General features: G+C 35.3%; 2 protein-coding genes across 6 annotated transcripts in view; both read left to right on the forward strand.

Moving 5' to 3' along the window:
- LOC138711697 (alpha-tocopherol transfer protein-like) overlaps window positions 1-7,438 on the forward strand; it is an 87,921-nt gene extending 80,483 nt beyond the window's left edge. For all 3 annotated transcript variants that reach the window (XM_069842837.1, XM_069842835.1, XM_069842836.1), the window contains exons 6-7: window positions 856-961; window positions 6,299-7,438. In XM_069842837.1, the coding sequence (XP_069698938.1) occupies window positions 856-961; window positions 6,299-6,450 (258 nt within the window). In that variant the 3' untranslated portion in view covers window positions 6,451-7,438. The remainder of the gene's footprint in view (window positions 1-855; window positions 962-6,298) is intronic.
- A 6,022-nt stretch (window positions 7,439-13,460) lies between these two features.
- The window catches only part of LOC138711695 (alpha-tocopherol transfer protein-like), a 35,448-nt gene continuing 24,163 nt past the window's right edge, over window positions 13,461-24,745 (forward strand). The window contains exon 1 of one of the 3 annotated variants that reach the window (XM_069842832.1): window positions 13,461-13,725. Coding sequence is in view for 1 of the 3 variants with exons in the window: in XM_069842831.1 (XP_069698932.1) it covers window positions 13,922-14,004 (83 nt within the window). In the remaining 2 variants the exon portion in view is untranslated. Of the gene's footprint in view, window positions 13,726-13,906; window positions 14,005-15,913; window positions 16,097-24,745 lie in introns of those variants that run through there. The other 2 variants (XM_069842831.1, XM_069842833.1) reach the window with 2 other exon arrangements.

Here is a 24,745-nt window from a genome sequence, read left to right on the forward strand (position 1 = left end):
TAAATAAATACATAAATAAGTAAATAAATACATAAATAAGTAAATTAATAAATATGTAAGAAATAATTAAAAAACATAAATAAGTAATTAAATAAATAAGTTAATAAGTAAATAAGTAAATAAATAAGTAAATAAATAAATAAATAATTAAGTAAGGAAATATGTAAGTAAATAAATAAATAAGTAAATTAATAAATATGTAAGTGAATAATTAAATACATAAATAAGTAATTACATAAATAAGTAAGTAAATAAATAAGTAAATAAATATGTAAATAAATAAGTAAATAAATAAATAAGAAAATAAATAATTAAGTAAGTAAATAATCAAATAAGTAAATAAATAAATAAATAAATAAGTAAATAAATAAATAAATAAATAAATCCTTTTCTCTCAGAATCCTCAGCAGCTCTGATTTTGCTATTTAATAATTCCCTTTTAAGCTCTGGTGATTTGATGCTACATAAATCAGACGGTTCGCCATTATAAAATATATGAACATATACCTTGTTCGATATGTGTAATTCTGTAGCACACATTGTAAGTGGTGGGTGTCTTAAAATACTGCATGTAATATGTTATGCCTTCAATGAAACCTTTTCTTCAATGAAGATAATTGAACGAATTTCACTCTTCCCTAGAAATAACTGACTTCTGTGTTTCAGGATTCATTTATGAATTTCAAGTCCTACTTTCGATAATTGTTACATTTAAGTTTAACTCATAATTTTACTTAAGACAGCTTTTAAAGAATTAATTATCATTTATCTTGTCTGCTGTTTCTTAACTATCTTATAATGAAAACGACCTGATTTCGAATAGTACTAAAAAGACATAACGCTTACAATTTCCAGATATTTGTTCATGGAAGAGATCTCACAGAGTTCCGTAATCATGTACCGAGAATGTGCCTTCCCGATGATCTGGGTGGAACAGGAGGTTCATTGCAAGAGAACTGGGGTAAGTATTCCACAATCACAAAATTCTCGGAGTACTAAGTAGTTCCGAACTGAGAATTGTAAGATGAATGTAGATGTTCTGAGAAGTTCGGTTGATATGGCAATAATATGAGTCCACCTGATTTAATTAATTAATTAACTACTTAGTGTTGATGTATTGTATTGTATTGTATTGTATTGTATTGTATTTATTAACATTCCATGTTATTCATACATTGCTTTACAACTAGAATATGGAACAAGTAAAAAAACTTAATACTATTATAAAATCAGAATTTATAGTCACAGTCTAGATGCAATATATACAGATGAGATTTACAATATAGTCTACTAGTACAACACAAAGTTTTAGTATCAATTTCATGAAGTGTTATTGAATGTCATGAATTCACCTACAGAATAGAAGGCGTGAGAAATTAGGTACTTCTTTAATTTGGCCCTAAATAATTTTATGTTTTGAGTTTCATTTTTTATATCGATAGGGAGGCTATTAAAACTTTTTACTGCCATATAACGCACTCCTTTTTGATAGCACGATAGACTTGCCGATGGAGTATAAAAGTCATTTTTTTGACGTGTATTTATGCTATGAACTGTTGAATTAGTTACAAAGTTTTCACGATTACATACGAGGAATATTATTAATGAAAAGATATACTGACAAGCCATGGGCATTATTTGTAGTTTTTTTAAATAGACCTACATGAATCGAAGAGTGAAAAAATTAAAGAAAGAATGAATGAATGCATGCATGAAGGAATGAATGAATGAATGAATGAATGAATGAATGAATGAATGAATGAATGAATGAATGAATGAATGAATGAATGAATGAATGAATGAATGGAATAAAATTGAAATAAAATTACACAAGAGACCGGAAGAATTCAATTGAGGTCGCAAATAAAACAACAGCCCAAGTTGTCTCCTTTAAGAAATCGAGATGTTAGCTCTGCTAAGGAAGAGTCACATTCCAGCTACAAGAAATAGACCAAGCCTAGGCGTTTGTGACGTCTTCATCCTTCGTTTCAATGTTGGGTCGAAATGACACTTTTCTTGACATCTTGAAATGGACGAAAATTTTCCATAAAACAAGTCAAACGACTAGATTCACAAAGGTATTTTATGATGTTATAAAATTTTCTTATAATCGATATTTAGGTGTTTCCTAATTTAGCATTATAGCTACTCTGAAATATATTTTTTTAGACGTTCTTGTTTGTTTGTGTGAATTTTTATATATTTCGTACATTTTAATGAACCAAAATTAAATTCACTAAAGCGAAGAAGCGCTAAAAAAACAACTAGATGGTATATGCAGTTTGACTACCTATGTCTAAAACTATGTCCAAAATTTGTTAATAAAAATAAAATAAAACCTTCACCTGTAAAATTTGCTTTTCTAGACTTGGACTGGTGTTTCATTTCGGATCCAATATTGTAAAGTTATTTTGTGCGAGATCGTGCATATTTGCTTGGTTTCCGCACAAAACCAATCCGCGGAAAGTCTAAAATTCCACATTCAGTATTCCCAACCTAACACACATAACAATTTCCCTCTTCTTACCGCTTAAGTGACATATTGATTTTACTGCTTTAGGCTTATAACATATTATTTTTAGAGACGTTCAATATAGTAATAATTATAAATTGGAAACTTACCACTGCAATTTCACCTAAATTGCAATGTTAATTATTGTTTTTAAATATTTGCAAAAATTAAGTAAACTCTAAAACTCCACTAAAGTTACTGCATTCGTGATGCTAGTAACATTAAGGAAGCCGTGAAAAAATCAACAAGATTCCAGACTCATCATAGACTGGGGGAAAAAAAAAAGATAGACGTATATCACGGCCTGCTGGAGTATAATAAACACAGAAAACATTTTAAAGCAACAATGTTGAAGATAGATATTTATGTTTTGTAAAGTTGCCGTCACTGAACAGAAACCAAGATGGAGATTTTATTGCAACTAATTAGAAATTCCTCTTTGAGGTATGTAATAAACGATCTTCGCACAAAATAATGTACGATACAAGAGCGGTATGTTTTCGTTCATTTCCCGGAAATTAAAAAAGCTCAACTACGTTTCGCTTTTTCAAACTTTTCCTCGAACATGAAAACTTCAACATACCGCTCTTGTAACGCATATTACTATTTTCTATCTACAATGGAACACGCTTCTATTATTTTAGTACAGTGCGTTCGTAGCTGGGCTGGACCTTTCCGCCGCAGCCTTGGACTGGGTGAAGATCGGCGCGCCTGCCGCCAGAGTAGCGCTATAGCTACCGCTGACGCGCCAGTCAGTCGAGTTGGATCTGTCGTGAGGGAAAGACGTATGTGCGCGTGTTGTGAATAAAATTGTGTTGTCTCGTGGTGATAAAGTGTCTATTAACAATGATTGAGTACACTTTAGAACAACATATTTTTCTGTATGATGCGTATGTAAAATACTCTTGTACAAGAAGGTGTCGAAGAGAATTTGAACATCGGTTTGCAGGTGTTCGAATTCCTAGCAGATCAACTGCTCATGACCTTGTCAATAAAGTCAGACATACAAGATCTTTTTTGAACAAGAAACGTGTTCAACAACGCCTTGTACTGACAGAAGAGAAGCTTGATGAAGTAGGGACCCGGTTAGAGCACTCACCCCGCAAATCACTGCGACGTTTAACACAAGAGGTTAACATTTCCAAGACGACAGCTTTTGTGGCAACGAAACGTCTGAAACTTAAGCCGTACAGGGTAACTGTAGTTCATGCTTTACAACAACAAGATCCTGTAAGTAGGGTTAATTATTGCAATTGGTTTGTGCAGTCGTTCATAATGGCGACTTGGACCCACTCGTAACGTTCTTCACTGATGAAGCGTGGTTTCATCTTCCCGGTCACGTTTCTACTCAGAGCAATAGATACTGGGCTACCGAAAATCCCCATATTATTCATGAAGTTTCTCACCACGCTGCAAAGATTGGGGTTTGGTGTGCAGTGAGTGCGAGTAGAATTATCGGTCCCATATTTTTCAACACAACAGTTGATTCACACGTTTATGTAACTTCAATTTCAAATAATTTTTTCCGCAACTAACAAGAAATGAACGATTGAGTGACTGGTTTCAGCAGGATTCAGTGTTTGGTGACAGAATAATCAGTCGAGGATTGTGGCCACCACGTTACCCTGACCTATCACCATGCGATTTTTATTTATGGGGAACGTTAAAGAATAAAATGTACACATCAAATCCGCACACGTTACAAGAATTGAAGGACAACATCACGAGAGAAATATAGACAATCAGTCAACATGAACTTTTGCAAGTGAACCAGAATGTTTTCGGATATGTAGGAAATGTGTTCGAGTTGAAGGTCATCACTTTCAAAATCTGTTGTGCTGCAGGTAAGCCTAATGTTGGCAGGCGCGCCAATCTTCACCCAGTCCAAGGCCGCCGCGTAACGGTCCGGCCGAGCTACTAACGCACTGTATGTTTATTGTGAAACGCTCTATCAACAGTTATGGTATTGTAGCGTCTGGATGGAATCAAGGTGATAATGCCAGCGAAATGATTCAGGGTCTAGCGCCGAACTTTACCCAGGATTTTGCTTCTATTCTATTGAGGAAAATACATCAACAATGTTACTTCCCCCAACCAGGATTGATTCCAAGCCCGCTCGTTTTACGGCCAGAAATGTTAACCGGTACAGCACAGCGATGGAATACATGGTTCTTGAAGTACAGGGACTTCATTTTATTTTTACTTCAATTTTTATTGTACCTGAGTTTTTTAATGTACTTCACTCCCACCCCTTCTGCGAATGAATTTCAACCGTCTTCCACACAGATCCAAGACCGCATATACAGTCATAGTAGCCTTACCGTCACAGTACGTTCCAAAAATATGTTCGCGTTTTCCAATGACGAAAGAGCTTTCAATATTGTATCATATTCGCACAGGTACTGTCGTCCATTTGCCTACGTCGCATTCCGGTTTTCCCCACCAGCTTCTATTCGCCTCTCGGTAAAGGCTAGTGGCTGGGCTGTCTTAGCTCTTTTCTGAGAACATTAATTTCTGTTAGGAATTGGACATATACGTAATATTATATCCATACAACTGTTTAAAGTAACTTAAATGAAAGGACCTCGTTAAGTAATTAACTGTCACGTGATTTCCCCCCTTTCTACGACCCTGCGACATAACCACTTGGATGGACAGTAGATAGCATGTCTGAGTAATTTTATCTTTTCGGATCGAGCAGAAGTGAAGATTGAATTTACAGTACGTAAGGTACACTTTTAGAGAGTAGGTACAGAATTATTTCAACATGAGTTACTAGTACGAAGGACGAAACTGGTAATTGGAATTACATACATTAATCGAAATGAACCGCCACCATTTTGAAAAAATATGATTAAATATCCATATGATGATTATTTTTCAATTTAACTTCATTCTCTATAGTGTACGCTAATGTGCTGTGGACAGTATAATATACACTGCATAATAAATACGTCCACATGGACAGCTCAGTTCGTGAGTAAAAACACTAATTGTTAATACTGTGCTGTATTCTGATTAAACAAAAACATAATGAAAATTATCAAACTCAAAAGCTTAATATTTCATAGTTTACGTAAATGGATGAATTACTTTTCTTCTCTCCTATACCTAGTAAAGTGATTTGTTTGTATATTACGCCATCGAACTCCAGTCATGGAAGGGGTTAGCAACCGTTGATTCAAAGGTATAGGCAGGTTAACATCATAAATGTTAGTAAAAATAAAATGATGTCCCTGTATATATTGATAATCGAATTCGTTGAAACCCATGAGATATTTGACTCCATGGGGAAGATTTCTTGAAATTCATAAAATTACTTCTCCTATTCTCGTTGCATAAATACTCTATTTTCTCCTTATCATTATATTTAGTGTAAAAATAATTTCCAAAGTGTAGTTCTGTAATTAAACACATAATTTATTATTATTATTATTATTATTATTATTACTATTATTATTATTAATATTATTATTATTATTATTATTATTATTATTATTATTAATATTATTACAATGCGCGCCAATGCAACTGTATGGAACTGAACGCTCTTATATTTTATCAAATAGTATTCTATGAGCAAACTCAAATCTAAACGTAAGCAACCTTTTTATGACAATCAACTGATTATTACAGATCTAGTCATAACACATCATATCATTGAAACTTCTTTATTAAATTAAGAAAACATAGCTAATAAAATATGTCGTACATTGACCCTACTTTCTATCTACATTGCATCTAAATTTTTTATGTCTGTCTAGCATCTTCCTGGGACTGTTTCAGATTTGTGGCTGAAGAAATTAGACAGTTACCACGACTGGTTCCTGCAACACGAGAACTTCAGATCTGACGAAAGCAAAAGGATAAGTGGTGTCATCGACTCTGGAGATCTCTTCGGGTTTGATGGCTCCTTCAGAAGGCTCAATGTTGACTAAATTGAAGATAAACTTCACGAGGATTATAAATAAAGTAGTGGCAACATGGACAGTACTAACATATTACTGAACTTACATGGAAAATACATTTACATCCCTTCAATATAACCACCAGCGTGTTCCTGTATATTTTCGCAAATCCGTGGTAACCGTTAAATGTCGTTAGCGAAGTTGTTTATTCTGATCTCTCTGTCGCACTGTCCTACTTCATGAAGCACTGATACAATATCTGGAAAAATCTCGCCTCTAAGCGGTTCTTTCAGCAGTGCAAACAAGTCGTAGTCACAAGGACTCTTGTCAGGCGAATACGGAGGATGTTCCAATACTTCCCAATCTCATAGGATGGAGTAGCTCATTTATATCCAATTTTAATCCACTTTATTTATTACAGAAGAAAATAATTAAAATGTGTCTTCATAAACCTATTGATTTTCCATCTCAAAATTTGTTTATAGACTTTAATGTACTTAACGTAAGACAAATTTATTATATTCTATTAATAAAATTCATACATAAAAATCGAAATAATTTTGAATTGTTTTCTCATAGTTATGAAACAAAAGGTATGAATTCTTTAAGCTTGTTTGAACCAAAATGCAACACTGTTACAGTATTTAATCATAGTAGTAATTTAGGCCCAAGAATATATAACAAATTTATATTTAAATATCCTAATCTTGTCAATTCAAATAGTTCTAGTATTATATTTAAAAAGTTATGTATGGATTTTATAAAAATTGAAAAATTGTAAATTTAAATTTATATACTATAATTGCAAATTGTATTGTATAATTATTAATTATAATTGTATTGTACAATTATTAATTTCAATTCAGGAATCCGCCCCTGAGCGCGAGTTTTACTCTTTCAGGGGCGAGCTGAAGTGTCTCTGTATATTTTATATTTTATGTTACAATTATTAGCAAAATAATAAATAAATAAATAAATAAATAAATAAATAAATAAATAAATAAATAAATAAATAAATCTCTGTAGCAATTCAGTGACTACTCCTGCGATATGACAAAGAGCATTATCATGCAAGATGAAAGGTGGATTGTTTCACAGAAATTGTGGAAGTTTGCGCTGTATAGTTGGACGTAGGTTGTGTTCGAGATTGTGTTTGGTAGTACGCTGAATTGACATTTTGTTCTTTTTTTATTGGGTTATTTTACGACGCTGTATCAACATCTAGGTTATTTAGCGTCTGAATGATGTGAAGGTGATAATACGGGTGAAATGAGTCCGGGGTCCAACACCGAAAGTTACCCAGCATTTGCTCGTATTGGGTTGAGGGAAAACCCCGGAAAATCCTCAACCAGGTATATTATAGCCCATTGGCTCTATGATTGTTCCATCGATCAACAAATGTAGATATTGTTAGGGAGGGATTTTGTTTAGCCCAGTTAAGACAAGGTCATTTCAAAGCGGTTGCACTATCCATGGAGTCTCATGGAGTTGAGTCGTGAAGACTCTGTCATCTGTTGTTCGATGACAAGGCAAGTGAAGGCCGTCAGAAGAAGCGCCGTGAAATCTAAATCTGCGATTTGAGAGGTTCCCTGACCTTTCAAATTGCGACTAATTGAGTGACCTCGTACATTTACTAGACAATTTATAGGTTCTGAACTAGAGCATACGTCGTTTACAAGAAAAGGGGAATATATATGGGGAAGGGCATATAGGTCCGTGGCCCATTTCTTATAGGGCTCATCCCGACATTTGTCTTACGCCTTAGGAAGGATGAGTTGTCTCATATAAGAGACTAGACAATTTGGCTAGGTAGTAGGTGATTGTTGTCATGAGCCTTGTTGAATCGCCTAAATTTTGAGACCAGCCATTTGGCTTTATGGTGACTCAATTACGAAGAGAGGGGAGAGATGTAATTATTAATGAATTTATAGTATTTAGGGGGATTTATGGGGATATGAGTGCAGGTCCATGGCCCATTTCTTTTAGGGCTCATCCCGACATTTGTCTTAGCGCCTTAGGAAAACTACGGAAAAACCTTAGGCAGGATGAGTTGTCTCAATTTCAGAGACTAGTCAGTTGGCTCTTAGGTAGAATGACTCTATGAATCGATGGATATATATATATACATATATATATATACATATATATACAATATACTCTCTTTCCTTTCCGCTGTAAAGCGCTCAGGCTCTCCTGAGCTCTAAAGCGCGCACTTGCTGCTATGGGCATCAATTGACATGACTGGTCTACAGGATCAAAAATTGTCCATACAACATAGGGTCAAAACTCGATAGTTTTCCGAGGAAAAATATTTATATCCTTATATAATTTGCTTTATACTGCTTATATCGTTCCTAAAATTACGAAAACAATTTACATCAGTAGATATATCTAGCAAAGAGTTAATATTATTTTAAATTAATATTTGTCTGTTATATTGCGTTTTCGTGAAATTAAATACAAATGCATGCTTAAATCTGTTGATATTCTGGCGTGAGAGACGTGGCAACGTGTTCAGCAGGCAGTACTCTGCACAGACGTAAGTACGAGTCAGCTGAGTTCAAGCACCCTGTCCATAGCTCTACTGCCGAGCGGATGGCAGTTCAGTACAGGGTATTCGATAACAACTTACAATGTAATTCACAGTTTAGGAATATCGTATGTTATTAATTAATGGAGAAAGTCGCCATAATTCAAGCGAGGCAAGAAATATGTACCGTCAACGTTTTCCTCAAACAAGATTACCTAGTCGGCGGACTTTTGTAGCAATTTCTCAACGATTATTAGAAACCGGAAGTATCTTACCCCGTTTCGAAAATCACACAACCAGACATTTGTTTAAAAATGATACTACTTTACGGAACCGGGAGAGATTACAATGTTGCATTAGAAAAAAAACGTTTCTGTGATTTTGTGCAGAAAACCATTTTGTTCATTTTTTAGACGTACAATAAAAAAATGGAACAATATTGTTACATAAAATGTGAATTTATCATAATGTTCTATTAATGAGATTGAAAGTTTGTTTTTGATGATCGTTTTATGTAGACAACAGTATTGTCATGGCCCGCTCCTGCATTAGAACAGAGCATCTGTTTTGTCCCGTATGTCTGTATCCGCTTGAGCTGTACTGTGTACTTGTAAATCCCTCTTCCCTGCCTGAGCTGTACTGTGTACTTCTAAACCTCCTCCTCTCCTTTCAGCAACGTTGAAAAACGTCTAATACTGTACACTTAAAAAATTAGTTATATATTGCAATTAGAAAAAAAATTGTAAGGACATTTTTTCTTCCTTATGACATGAATAATCATCTGTTAAAATAATGGCTCTTATGCACCTTACACACTGTATATGAGACCAGATATATACATTCTGTATTAATCATGAAATTGCAGAAAACCAAACAAAGAAGGAAGAAACCTGCTACAAATACTAGATTGGATGTCATCAAGCTATATTATTCAGCTATGCTATACAAGCCAAAGGAAGAAAATATCAGCAAATACGAAAATAAACTGGAGCCATAACTTTTCTAGTACAAGGCCAAGTGCTTTCACTTTGGCGATGATTGTGATGATGATGATGATGGGAGTGGCGGTGATTACTAACATATATTATCGTAAAAAGCTCACCAATCGGTACTACAGGAACAGCAGGGGGAGTGAAGTTCAGTTGTAGATGTCTAAATCCGAATCCTGGCTGCAAAACAAAGAAATGACAAGATTTTATGTACTATTCACGGCTGTTGGTAGAAAATGTGGAAAAGTGTACAGTTATTCTCTAAGAAACAATCTATCAAAAATGAAAAAGATTCTCACTCACTCACTCACTCACTCACATGATAGTATTGTGCCTAAAGGCAGGTTATTATAAACTCAGCTTGCATGAGCTTTATAATGACAATAATAATTATGATGATGATAATAATAATAATAATAATAATAATAATAATAATAATAATAATAATAATAATAATAATAATGGTAGTTCATATGTGCATCACTGTAAAATCAATATTATTAAGTTTTTCATAATTAGTTTGTAATAAAACAGATACCAACATCCTTTTAATATGATATAAGCCTAAATCTGTACTGTAAATATTTTGTAATAAAATAAATATTGACGTAATTGAAGTATAATATATGTGTATGTATTTATTCACACTGCAGTGGGTATAGCCTATACTCGGTGGCAGTGGTAGCTAATTACACTCAATAATGACATTAATAAACTTATTAATTAAAAATACAATTAATAATAATACTAATAATTAATACTAACAATAATTAATAACAATAATAATAATAATAATAATAATAATAATAATAATAATAATAATAATAATAGCAACAACAACAACAGGGAATATACTAAATCAAATGAAACGATCACTTAAAATAACATTTGACATAAATCTAATTTGTATCTTAAAACTAAGATCGAACTAAAACCCACGAGTATGATATGTTCATATCTGCACAAATTACACTCATTTCGCTGTCAACTCACCCACTGCAATGGAACTACGACACATTTCACTGATTCTATCCTGATTTCACTAACACTTCAAAAACATTTCACTGTTCAAATACTATGCACTGCCACTATAAACTATAAAGCTTCACTGACAGGAACACGTTTCACTTACACAGCACACTGCACTGACACAACATACTTCTTCACTGATACAACACTTCAATAACAACATATCATTTACACCCTTTAAATACTGTGTATAATTACCGTCTATTAGTAAAGTCCTTAAGCCTATTTTTAAATACACTTTTGGTTGTTGGTAAAGCCTATAGTAAGTCTGCAGGTAAAGCATTCCAGTCCCTGATAGTACGATTGAGAAAAGAAAACTTTCCAGTGTCCGTCCTCTGCCTTCTTTCCCTCATTTTATATGAGTGGTCGTTCCTTGAAGAGTAATTTGGCGACTGCAACCTATTTTTTATTTCTCTCCAGGCAGGCTCACCTCTGTATGTTTTGAACAGTGCGCATAATCGAATTCGCGTTCTCCTGTCCGTGAGCCTAGGCATAAATCTAAGTACATATTTTCTGTTCTCTTTTTTCGAACAATGTCTTCGTTTTTTAAGCGTTGTGCCCTCTTTCTTTATCGATGTCAATCTGGTCACCCCATATGATTCCTAATGAAGAGGCAGACAAAAACAGGAATTGTAGTGAATGACAGAAATATTACTGACATTGAGACATTCATTCCTTCGCACACGGATACTTACAGATCCAATTGTTTAAGTTGGTGCATTTTATACTGCACGCAGCTTTCAAAATCTAATTACAATAGCCTATAGAAATTCAACACAATCAAGACCTTTCCACGCTATAGTCCCGAATAGACTACAGGAGCCCTGGACACAAAGGGGAAGTGAGAGGTGCAGAGAAACCCCCGTCCTTGTCCATTATGCTTACACAGACTTATAAACAGACAAGACTCTGTGCATGAGTGGTGGCTTTAGGCGATCAAAGAATGCCAGAAGTTCGTAGAAATTATGATGTCTAACAGATACAACTCGTGACTGACGTCCTGCCTACTTGTACCGCACCAAACATTACAGTCTCAGGCGGGGAGGGTGGAGTGGAGGGTTAAGAGGTAGTATGCAGTGACTCAATTGAGTTATTTACGCCCAGGCCTATACTATAGCGTAGAGGTCTAAATTTTGATCTTAAAGGTCTCTTTATACACCTGCAGGCCTTGCTGCTAAGTCAACTGTCCGAAGAAAGATATGTGACACAGGTAAGGCATCACTCGTGAGGGAACTAAGCCAGGAGATAACCTGGTAGATTGGCCAATTCATACCCTCTTCTATTGCTTAAATCTATCACTAATTACAGATTACACTAATAAGACTTCAGATGTATACAAACAATAAAGGTGTTCTCCTGTGACACATATCGTCAAGTGAGATGTACTGTCTGAAATTAGACGTAAAGTCTTAGTTTTTTACTTTGTGTTGCTTCTTTGTTTTTTTTCCGTCTGTTTATATATCAAGTGATAAGAATAATCTATAAGGAAGATATATTCAAGGACTGTAAGATCCTTTTGTGCGAGATCGTGCGTATTTGCTTGGTTTCCACACAAAACCAATCCGCGGAAAGTCTAAAATTCCACATTCAGTATTCCCAACCTAACACACATAACAATTTCCCTCTTCTTTCCGCTTAAGTGACATATTCATTTTACTGCTTTAGGCTTTTAACATATTATTTTTAGAGACATTCAATATAGTAATAATTATAAATTGGAAACTTACCACTGCAATTTCACCTAAATTGCACTGTTAATTATTGTTTTCAAATATTTGCAAAAATTAACTAAACTTTACAACTCCACTAAAGTTACTGCATTCGTGATGCAAGTAACATTAAGGAAGCCGTGCAAAAATCAACAAGATTCCAGACTCATCATAGACTGGGGAAAAAAAAGACAGACGTATATCACGGCCTGCTGGAGTATAGTAAACACAGAAAACATTTTAAAGCAACAATGTTGAAGATAGATTTTTTTGTTCTGCAAATTTGCAGTCATTGAAGAGAAACCAAGATGGAGATATCATTGTAACTAATTAGAAATTCCTCTTTCAGGTATGTAATAAACGATCTTCGCACAAAATAATGTACGATACACGAGCGGTATGTTTTCTTTCAATTCACGGAAATTAAAAACGCTCAACTACATTTCGCTTTTTCAAACTTCTCCTCTAATATGAAAACTTCAACATACCGCTCTTGTAACCCATATCAATATTCCTCTTATAGTTTTTCACAGGACAGTATATTGCTTTAAAAGTTATTATGATGATTGAATGAATCGATAACTGTAGGAATATCAGGTGTCAGCTAACAATTTATAAGTAACCTGTGATTATGAATGGTGCACATAAATTGCATTCTAAAAAGGGTTGTTTTTCAACAGTGAATCTTAATCCTTGGCTACTAAGTTTGTAATCGAGTTTGATGCACTCCGCCATTAGAGCTCAACAGCGCACTTCTAGCATTGCAGTATTCTGTCTGCAGATATTAATAGAAAGCAGAGATAGCCTTTGCAGCAAGGGTCGCAAGACTTGTTTACACGAGGAGCAGATGTCACTGACCCGGAAGATTTTTCTCCAGAGCTCAGAGTGACGCGATATCTGGATTAACAAAGACAAAGTCCTCAGCAGCAGATCCGGATTAGGGGGCCAATGCAGTTGGTCTTCATAATCAGCTCTACCGATATTACAGTTGTAGGATTTCAGATTTAACATTACCTACTTATCTACAATCTCATAAATATCTGAACAGGTAGGTTTTAATAGTAGCCTTTAATTCCTCTATACTTTGATGAAGATAGCGGCGAAGAAGGTGATATAAATAATGTTTTCTTTTTCCAATATTTATAACAGTGACATTCAACCTTAGATTACAGCTCTGGGTTCATCATGGTGTGATATATAGTTATCTAGCGTCTGAATCATATGCATTTGTTAATACTAGCAAGATGTGTCCAGGGTCAGCTCCGAGACTTTCCCAGAATTTACTCTTCATAGTTTTAGGAAAAACGAAGAAAGAAACCTCAACCAGGTAACCTGTCCCAAATGGGATTTGACCCCGGGCCAGCTAGTTTTACGGTCAGACGTGGTAACCGTTAAGGCTGGTTCACAATAAACCGGGAACGAGAACAAGAATGAAAACGGGAAGGAGAGGACGTGAACGTGAAAATTTTTGATTCACAATAAATCGAGAACGTAGACGACTATGCATATCGATATGCATGTCAATAACGATATGTAAAGTCGATATTACGCATTTTGATGTTATTTGTGTATAATTGACCAATAACGTTCTCTCATGAGTACAAAGCAGCCAACATAAACACAGTTAACCAACCTCGAAATTCAACTGAAACATTTCATTAGGTACGGTACTATAAATATGCCCATGCATCTTTATTATCACAACCTATTTTAAGTCTACCATAACGTAAAATAATTAGAAAAGAAACATTTGTATAGAACAAAAATAAATAAAACAGTAGTTATTGAATTGAAGCGTGAATATGTAGTGTGTAATACAACCAATACAGTAATAAAATATGATTCGCTTCCGATCGGAGTTCGAAGATGCAGCTATTCAAAGCCACGTATTCTCCTCCATTTTCTCATCTTTATACGAGTCCGCAGATTATCGTAAATGTGAGGATTTCGATATTAGAATCTCATCAAATAAAACTTGCTCCATGATGCACAGCACAGAACAAAATAATGCACAGTTTATGTCACGGTCTTCTTGCTACAAAATATACTACGACAAAATAGCTTTTGGATGGCAATAGATTGAATCTAGTGGGCTGTGATCGGAACACGTGAACGCCAAATTTGAAACTTGGCCAAATCTCCGTTCCCGATCTCGGGCTCCGGCAAGCTTTTCGTTAACTGTGAATGTTCACATTTAAATGTATACATTTTAACAATTTTACCGGTTTTCGTTTTCGTTCTGATTCTCGTTTCCGGTTTATTGTGAACCAGCCTTTACTCCACAGCGGTTTATATTTCTCATGGGAATTTTGGCTCTAGCACCGCTAGATGACGGTTACGTCAAGGTGATCGATGTACTCACAAGCGAAAGAAAGAGCAGCAGTTAGCAAATTGCGGAACATGTGCACGACTGTGTCATTGTTGACCTGGGCTACGTTCTGCGATTTTCCTGGGCAAAAGATCCGAGAGAAACAAATATTCATAAAGAAATGCTGCCCGTGTATGTTGACTATCGCCTGTCGCGTCAAGCTGTCCACACTTGGATGCAGTTGTTCTCTGGAAGATAGGCAAGTATCGAACAAGAAATCTGTCTTCTAGAGAAGATTTTTCACGGAGGCAAAAGGTTGACAATTTGATGCGAGCAGATACGATGAAGGGGACTATATTCTATCCCAGACAGCCAGAGGTTAGTCTTGGGTACATCACTTCCAGTCCGAGACATAGCGTGAATTAATGATCTTATCAAGTTCCCAATGGTACACTTGCGCAAAATTGACGTCTTTTTGCAAATGCCGCTTCTTTGCTTCACTTGTGAGTCTATCGATAATAACGTCATCTAGCGGTGAAGATTTTTAAGCGCCTTACTGAAAAATGTTGGTTGCTGCTTGTACACAATTCAATTTGTAGTTTATTGATTCTTCCTCTTATTTTGTCTTTGAAGCCTTTCAATTTCACCGATTATAAACAATCTCCTATAGTCGTTATACAGTGACTGATTCTGTGATCAGTAAAAGCCGGAAGCATTTGTCTACAGCAGCGAGGTCCAACACGCGACTGATAAAAGAAGGGAAGAACATTTTCCAAACCATTGTCGACTTCTTTACAGTAGTAATAATAATAATAATAATAATAATAATAATAATAATAATAATAATAATAATAATACTTAATCACGGGCTGTGATTTGATGACCTGTGATTTTGTAGCTATCATAGTTTAGTCACTGGTTCTGACTGTGACTGTAGTTCCAAGATTAGAGCTTCGACAACTCGCCTTCGAAAACTACGTGTTTCATAGTTATGCCGACTGATGTACGTGCATGACAGCTCCAGATTGCAGACAACTGGAAGTCGGACGATTTACATATAGGACAACATATCTTGGATCTAATTACGAATAATTATCGACCCACTCTAAAGGTAAAGTGGACTACACATGGATATTGAAGATGAAAGATATGTGCAATCGCTATATTCTACCTCGATTGACTCACCTTCGTAAACATTGCTAGGACACATGGCGGTGTCGCAGGCCAGACTGTGTTTTGTTTTTAGTATACTTTTCGCGCTAATCACTATTGTTGATATAACACCGTTGTTCACTTATTCTGTATCAATTCCACTCACAGAGGAATAAACATAACTCGACTTGTCATGAGAAACATTGAAATGTTCGGTTAAATATACTGCTAATTTAAATGGGCCTAGCCCATATTGCTAAGACGATTAATTTAGATTAATTTAACAAATGAACACTCATTACTGATTACTATACAATCTCAAATAATCGTATGTTGTGGAATATTTGAAAGAGAAGACTAAACACATCAATGGTCACCAGTTAGAAGTAATGGTTTGGGTCTCAAAAGGATGTTTAGGCTACGTTTTGTGTTCGATACATTACAGGATTGTAAAGTTTGTGTGTTTAGTTTGGATAGTTTGATTCCGTGTATAGTGGTATAGTTCATGTATTTAGTTAGTATAATTTTTGTGTTCAATTGTATCGTTTTTGTGCGTTTAGTTTAGATAGTTTGTGTGTTTAGGCTGTACAATTTATGTGTGCAATTGGTAAATAACATAAACAATTACGTTCAAATGCCTAGTTGCATATGCTCTTGCTTTGATCACTGCCTGACACCTTCTCTGCATGGAATTTACCAACGTTTTACATTGCTGCAGAGTGAATATTGACAATTATTTCAGCACAACAGTTTTGAGGTGTTCCTTGGACGAAATTATATTTTTATGTACATTTTCCTTAAGTCTTGACCACAAATGCTCAATGGGATTCAGATCGGGTGTTTGAGGAGGACTATGGAGTTGTTTCGTGGCGTTCCATATAAACCGGTGTTTGTTCATTTCGGCCGTATGTTTGCTGTCGTTGTCTTGTTGGAAAATGTAGACAGACGGCAAATGCATTTTATTGCACTTTCCTTGACATTATTTTTCAAGATGTTGTTATAGACTACATTGTCCATAATTCCATCAATTATGTCGATGTTACTCACGCCTTTCGAGGACTTACAGCCCCAAATCATTATGACGCCACTTCCATGTTTCACAGTGGGAAGATTGTTATCCACTTTATCGGCCTCATTCTCCTTTCTCCACACTCTATAGGTACCTCGGATCCGAAAATATTATTCTTGGTCTCATCACTGTCCCAAAATTCTTTCTCCTTATTTACATGAACTTTAGCAAATTTAATTCTTAAGTCTCGATTTTTTCTACTTACAAAAGGACTTTATCTTATCCTTCTACCATGAAATCCATATTTATATAGGACACGCCGCACCGTTGTTTCACTAACAGTCTTCCTTATGGTTTTTGTCATGAGAGAACGTGGTTTCGGCACACTTGACCGTGGATTTGATTTTATCTGTCTTATGAAACCTTCTTCCCCCTCATTTAGTATTTTTTCTTTTGGTTTACCCTTCTTATTTGCAGTAGATCCACGGTATTTCAATTTATTAACCACGTATTGTATCGTGGAATGACTTTTGTTCACTATATTGCCTATTTTCCGTAAAGAATAACCTTTAAGAGCCAGTCTAAATATCGTCTCCCTTAGCTCGGCACTGAGTTCCTTCGACTTGCCCATTTTGAACAGAACTGACTGCTGAACCAAAACAAACCCTAGAGCACGCGGCAATGCACACTCGCTGTTACCATTAAGGCTCGGCACCCCCGAATAAGTCAACATTACTCAAATGTACGAATATAAATGATATACAGTTTTATTTTCAAAGTAATGTATTTATTAATATTTTTGTTAATAATGGCTTAAAATAAAAACTGATTGTAAATTAACGTTCTAAGAAATAGTTTTAAAGCATGGTACACTATTATTAGTATATGACTATAATTATTTTGTACATAATGTTGCCTTATTAGTTTAAATTACAGTAGCGTGCAAATTAATCCAAACAACGTAATTACTTATGCAAAAACACTCAAACGGGATAAAAAAAAGGATCTAAGACATACCTCAGTAATGTATGTGGCCTCCCTTATTCCTAATAACAGCTCTGAGACGGTTTGGTATGGATTCCACTAATTTCCCACTAATATTCTTCATTTCTTAATCGCGAAACCATACATCAATGAGGGCAGAAATCATCTTCTCCTTTGTAGAACAATCCATTTTTTGCATTCTTCTTTTGAAAATTGACCACAAGTTCTCAATGGGGTTGATGTCGGGTGAGTTGCCTGGCCAGGGAAGTACCTGATTATTCTTCTTGTTGAAGAATTCTGTAGCTTTTCGAGACGTATGGCATGGTGCCAGGTCTTGTTGGAACACACCTCTGCCACCCGGAAAGGATTTTTGCAGCTGGGGTACGATTCTGGTTTCCAATAAGTGAATATATTTATCAGAATTCATCATTCCCTTGATAGGTATTAATGCTCCAGGCCCTTCATGTGTAAAACAACCCAAAAACATTACTTTAGGGGGGTATTTGGGTGCTTGTTGGAGATGATCTGCTGTTACTTTTTCGGATCCTTTCCGTACGTAAGAAAGACGGTGGCCGTGGACCTCGACATGAGACTCATCGGAAAAAAGTACATTCTTCCAGTCATTCACTGTCCAGTGTTGATATAATTTTGCACACATTAAGCGTTTTTTGCACATAAAAGGGATTAACAGTTGCTTCTTAATAGGCTTACGAGCCCTTCGTCCAGCTTCCAAAAGCCTACTCCGCACTGTTGTGACGTGAATATTCGCCCCAGTGGTAGCAATTAACTCGCGGGTTAAGTCGACAGCAGTTAGTCTAGGATTTAATTTACTTTTCCTGACAATTAAACGATAATATGCAGGTGATGTCTTCCTTTTTCGGCCACAGTTTCCTTTTTTCTGGGGTGTGATGGATCAAGTCTCCCTGTATCGTTTTATGATCGAATTAACAGTAGCCAAACCGATGTGACATTCTGCAGCAATTTGCCTTCGTGTCATAGAAGAATGCTCTGCAAATGTTATAATTTTAGACCGTTTTCGTGGAGTTGTATCCATTTGTGAAGACGACAGAATGTACACAGGATTGCAGTATTAAGTCTTCAACACAACTGAAATGCTTATAAGTACAAAACGACAGGCAAAAGCCACATATTATAAAAAAAATAATGACAGACTTTCAACAATGGAATTACACGTACTACAGATGTCAATTAAAGCGGTATGAGCAGCTGTGAGGCCAACAATGACAGAAAATGTAAATATATGTCGTGTTCGGATTAATTTGCACGCTACTGTGGATATGTACGCATAAGGATTATAGACACGGTATGTCTCCCTTGCAAAGAATATATTCCTTCATTTTGTAAAATGATCGCGAATGAAAGAAGTGAAGAACATAGACAACTTGGAACTTGTAGCAACAACAAATTTTTACATTACGACAGACGTCGATACCGTTGGAATTAGGAATGTATTGCTGCCAACTTCAATGAATGACTGTGTATTCTAGGGCGTTATAACATTCCCAATCGAACACAAAAATCGCACTGTGACAAAATCGCTATTATCTATCACAGAGATTTTTCCGTAGCTATTGCAGTTCGGAGGAGTGATTGTAAATCGCTGTCTAACCCCACCGATGATTGGCAACATTCCTATGTTAAATCCTTTCTTTTTCGGCATTATATCACAGATTACTGCATTATAACTACAGCTTCAATCAATATCCTTACAGTAGAATCTCATTAATTCGGGATTGTGGGGGAAAAATCCATTCTTGAGTAATATTAGCAGAAGTCTAAATTACAAAATATTTACAGGAACAGGCTCTACATTCTATGTCCCTTTTAAAGATAAATTCACTAGAAATTGCATATTGATAAGATAGGGGCGTGAGCATTTGTAACTACGATATCGCACCATCTACCATTAAGTGCTAAATACGATAACCTGTCACTGATAAATTCGACATTTTACTGCTGGTTTTATTATTTTATGTACAAAGAATCCTGTTCCTAATTGGTGATTACCGTTTCCTTCCCCATAATACAGTAAGTAATCGCCTATTTGTGATATGCCATTCCCATCAAACCTAACCTCTTGTACTCCCACGAACTTTATTCTATATCTAGCTAGTACTTTTGCTACTGATGTTACTCCTCCTGTTGTATAAAGACTAATTACGTCCCATGTACCAAATCTTATAATTTTTTCCTTTGCTGTGGTCGTGCAGGAGAATCAGTCCCATTCCGAGGCTTACTGTTAGGTTACGTGTTATAATTCGGTTGAGAATCTTTTGTCATCTAGTCTTCTGTCAAAAAATCTGAAAGTTAGAATTTATAAAACAGTTTTATTACCGGTTGTTCTGTATGGTTGTGAAACTTGGACTCTCACTTTGAGAGAGGAACAGAGATTAAGGGTGTTTGAGAATAAGGTTCTTAGGAAAATATATGGGGCTAAGAGGGATGAAGTTACACGAGAATGGAGAATGTTACACAACGCAGAGCTGCACGCATTGTATTCTTCACCTGACATAATCAGGAACATTAAATCCAGACGTTTGAGATGGACAGGACATGTAGCACGTATGGGCGAATCCAGAAATGCATTTAGAGTGTTAGTTGGGAGGCCGGAGGGAAAAAGACCTTTGGGGAGGCCGAGACGTAGGTGGGATGATATTATTAAAATGGATTTGAGGGAGGTGGAATGTGATGGTAGAGAATGGATTAATCTTGCTCAGGATAGGGACCAATGGCGGGCTTATGTGAGGGCGGCAATGAACCTCCGGGTTCCTTAAAAGCCAGTACGTAAGTAAGTACCCTTAACGTAGACTTCGTACCCATTTCCTGCATTCTTTAACTGTAAAGTTACTGCGAATGGATTGTTCACAAGTCCTTCTTCCCTGACTTCATTATATTCCGTCTCAATTTAACATCATGTTGCTCAGTAGCTACAGGGTGATTCACGACGATTTACCATCCGTGTTTGCTGTCACACAGAAAATACGTAAAACTCGCATTTGTATACCGGGGTAATTTCAATATAGAAAGGAATATTTCCATTGCTGTTCAATACTTATGACTATTATATCCCTCTCCCACACTCTCAAATTTCGATGTTTTCCAAATGTAAATCTTCTGCAATCGGCTTTCACATATTCCCTTCAGCAGCCTGGGAGGATTTCACTCCAGTGTACATCATCGGATTGTGAAATCTGTCAGGCACTGTAAACCATCCGTACAGAACTTAGGGTCTATCCTGATTACACGCTCGTTTTCCAAAACACAACTCACCAACCGTCTTGTAATTTTGTCTATTATTGTGTGGCACTCACATTTTACTGCGTAACACCTGTAAGGGTCGAATTCATAGACTTAACTTATAAAATGAGGAAACACTTAAGTAATGAGCATTTCCTTAGCACTTATTTCAGATCGTATTGCAGAGACGCTACTCATTCATATGCCCTGAGCATTCCCTTGACATCGAAAGAAATATGGCAACATGCCTAGACGTGAGCGCTTTCCTACATTCAATTGTTTTCCAGGGCCTTCAAATTGTTAAATCGGTATTATTGTCATACACAAATACAGAAGTAAATATTATAGGGCTAAAATTATACAAGAAAGTATTTTACAGAAAAGAAAAAAGTGAGCGAAGATAACTAGTTATGAAATATGGAGACATCGTCGAAAGGAAAATTAATTGATAATTGTTGTCTCCAAAAGAAGAAGTTGACATGGAATAAAATTGCAGTTGAGTTTAATGCAAACTCCGGAAATATTCCTGTAAGTAAATCATTTTCATTTATTTTTCAGTTATTTCTATGCTAAACAAAGTGGAAATGATATAATCACGCAAATTTTAACAGCTTATTCCTTGGGTAGAATACAAACAAAAATGCAAATGACACTTTGTTGGGACGAGAATAATTTTCGGAAAAAAAAAATACCACTCAAACCTATCTGAAATGCTGCTGTATCATAAAATCTCAAAGCAACCAGTACTTTCAGCAGTGGCGAAATCGGTAAGCCTCATGGTTGTATTGTGAATTGAAACGAGAGACACCAGAATATTCACAACAGTGTTATTGTCTTGTCCTCTTAAATTGTTGATCATTATACATCTCTAAAAGGTTTTCCATATTTCTGATATATCTTTTGCTTGCCGAAACTCATTTTAATTTTAATTACAGAACTCAATAAATAAAATTAAATCATAATCATCATCTATTGTATACCGAATCAGCTGATTACAATGCATATGAGGAAACACTTGAGTAAGCTGACAAGCTACCTTATTTGAATAAGTGTTCACTTCAGTGGGATTTATGAATTGGAAATTATTATAAGCAACTGTTTAAGTGTTTCCTTACGATAAGTGTTCACTATGAATTCGGCCTTAAGTCTATAAAGATAAGTTGCGATATCTTACACTAACACCAACAGTGTCCTTCATATTCCGGTTTTTATTATCACTACACTCTAGCGATCAATAATATAAAATGGAAAGCATCTCGTTTGCAATATTCACATTGCACAAGTTACTGGTACCGTCTGTCTCTCTTAACTCAGAGTAATAGCACAGTCTACTATATACAGTCACGAAGCTTGGGATGATTTTTAGCCAACGAGTTACATTTCTCGCGATAGTTGCTAGCAGCTTGGAGCGCTGTGAGTACTAGGGACAATAGACTGTGTCACAGCCATCGTGATCTAATACAGGCCGTAAGGCAGACCATGTGACTCGCTTAACCCGATCACGAAGGGCTGCGTTTCAATCATATAAATTATTTGGAATTCATAAAGGGTAAAATAAATATTTATCAAATGTAGTGTAATTGCATTTATAAGATTTAAAACAATGATTAGGGACACTTCAGACATAATTCCTTGCGAGTAAAGGTGTAATATTATTTTTTGTGTGAAAATTACGTTGTTCGTATGTGTAATAACTGCCTGTATTTCGATTAAATATTGCGAAATTCTTGTACTTTACGATTCAATAATTTTCAGTTGCATCGCACGATATGTTGAAATTATAGGTTACTAGTGGCTTGTGCAGCAAATGCTGCTGCAAACTAAGTTCGTTAGACGTTCAAATAAAAATTTTTTAGATTTATTTTCAATGAATAATACTTGTCTTTTTGATAGTTATTTGCTTTCATAATAATGAAACATACTTCCTCTGAATGGATTTTTTTAGGCCAAATACTTTTTCTTGAACCTATCCAACTTCAGTTTTTGAGTTTCAACGCGAAAACGCAAGTATCAATGTCAGGACGATAGCAGTAGGTATTTCAGGTCACTGTGGATTGTAGGCAGAAATTAAAAAAATGTCGGGTTTGCTAAGCTTTCGAACAATAGCATTTTCGTATAGCTGCTGCATGTAGAACTTCAAATGTAGAGCGCAAAATCATTTTATCCTACTAAGAGATCTTGGTGAAATGATCTGAAGACTACAAAATTTTCTAGGCCTCTTATTTTATCAGTAAGTAATACTTTTTTATCTTTCCTCAGGAACTGTAATTTTTGCGCTCTGTCGAGCCAATACTGAAGACAATGACACATATCAATATCTACACTACACCGCCATTAAGTATATGAAAAAGACCCAACCCGACTGGGCTAATAAGTATAAAAATATTTGATTTTTAATAACAATATTATTATCTTACTTAAGTTTTGTAGTTATATATAGCAGCCACTCACTAAATTATAGAAATGAAGATCTAAATTAAGATATTCTCTACATTTACTTACATAACCTCAAAACGTTTCACTTCCATGTCATCAATATAGCATCAATATTATGTACAATTAATGAAAAATAGAAGCATCATGATATTAACTATAATAATATTTAATTTCTAATGATAATAATATCATCAAACCACCTCAAGTTTCGTAGATTTGAATATCCAATACACAGCTGTACTCAGAAAATTATTATATACTACAGAATCAGTTTTAATAACAAATTGAATTGAGCTCTAAATATGTCGTCAATCCTGCAGGTCATGGCCTTCGTGTAATAGCCTATTGTTTATTGTAGTGTGTGTTTTGTTCTGAAATTCAATCAAGTCGGCCGTTATTCGATAAAATTAGTTCTCAAAACTGACAACAGATGGATTTTGGAAAATAGGAAAATTATGTAGGAAAATTGACATTTCACTGAAAACTACTACTTTTCCGAAAAACTTTGGCTTCCAAGCTTCAAAATGAGGGGCCATTTATTAAAATCCGTTCAGCCGTTTTCCCGTAATTTCCATTACCAGTTCAATATATATATATATATATATATATATATATATATATAGATGTTTACTGTACCAGTTGCCCCTTTCTGTCTAATTTTAGTGATCTCCAATGCCTTGCTATTCACATGAAAATTATAGGTTATGTTTACTATATTTAACTTATATTCCTAAATTCGCAATCATACATTATAATTAAGCATAATGTCATGTATGATACCCCGGACATTCAATTTGTCTCTATTTTAATACTACAATTGGGTACTGAATTATTGTATTTATCTATTACTTAAGAGACGAAGTAACACAATTGTACGTACAATAATTTCATAGGAGTGGTATGGTAAATGTTTTGTCTAAA

Source organism: Periplaneta americana, chromosome 13 (assembly GCF_040183065.1).
Source record: "Periplaneta americana isolate PAMFEO1 chromosome 13, P.americana_PAMFEO1_priV1, whole genome shotgun sequence".
Classification (NCBI taxonomy): Eukaryota; Metazoa; Arthropoda; class Insecta; order Blattodea; family Blattidae; genus Periplaneta; species Periplaneta americana.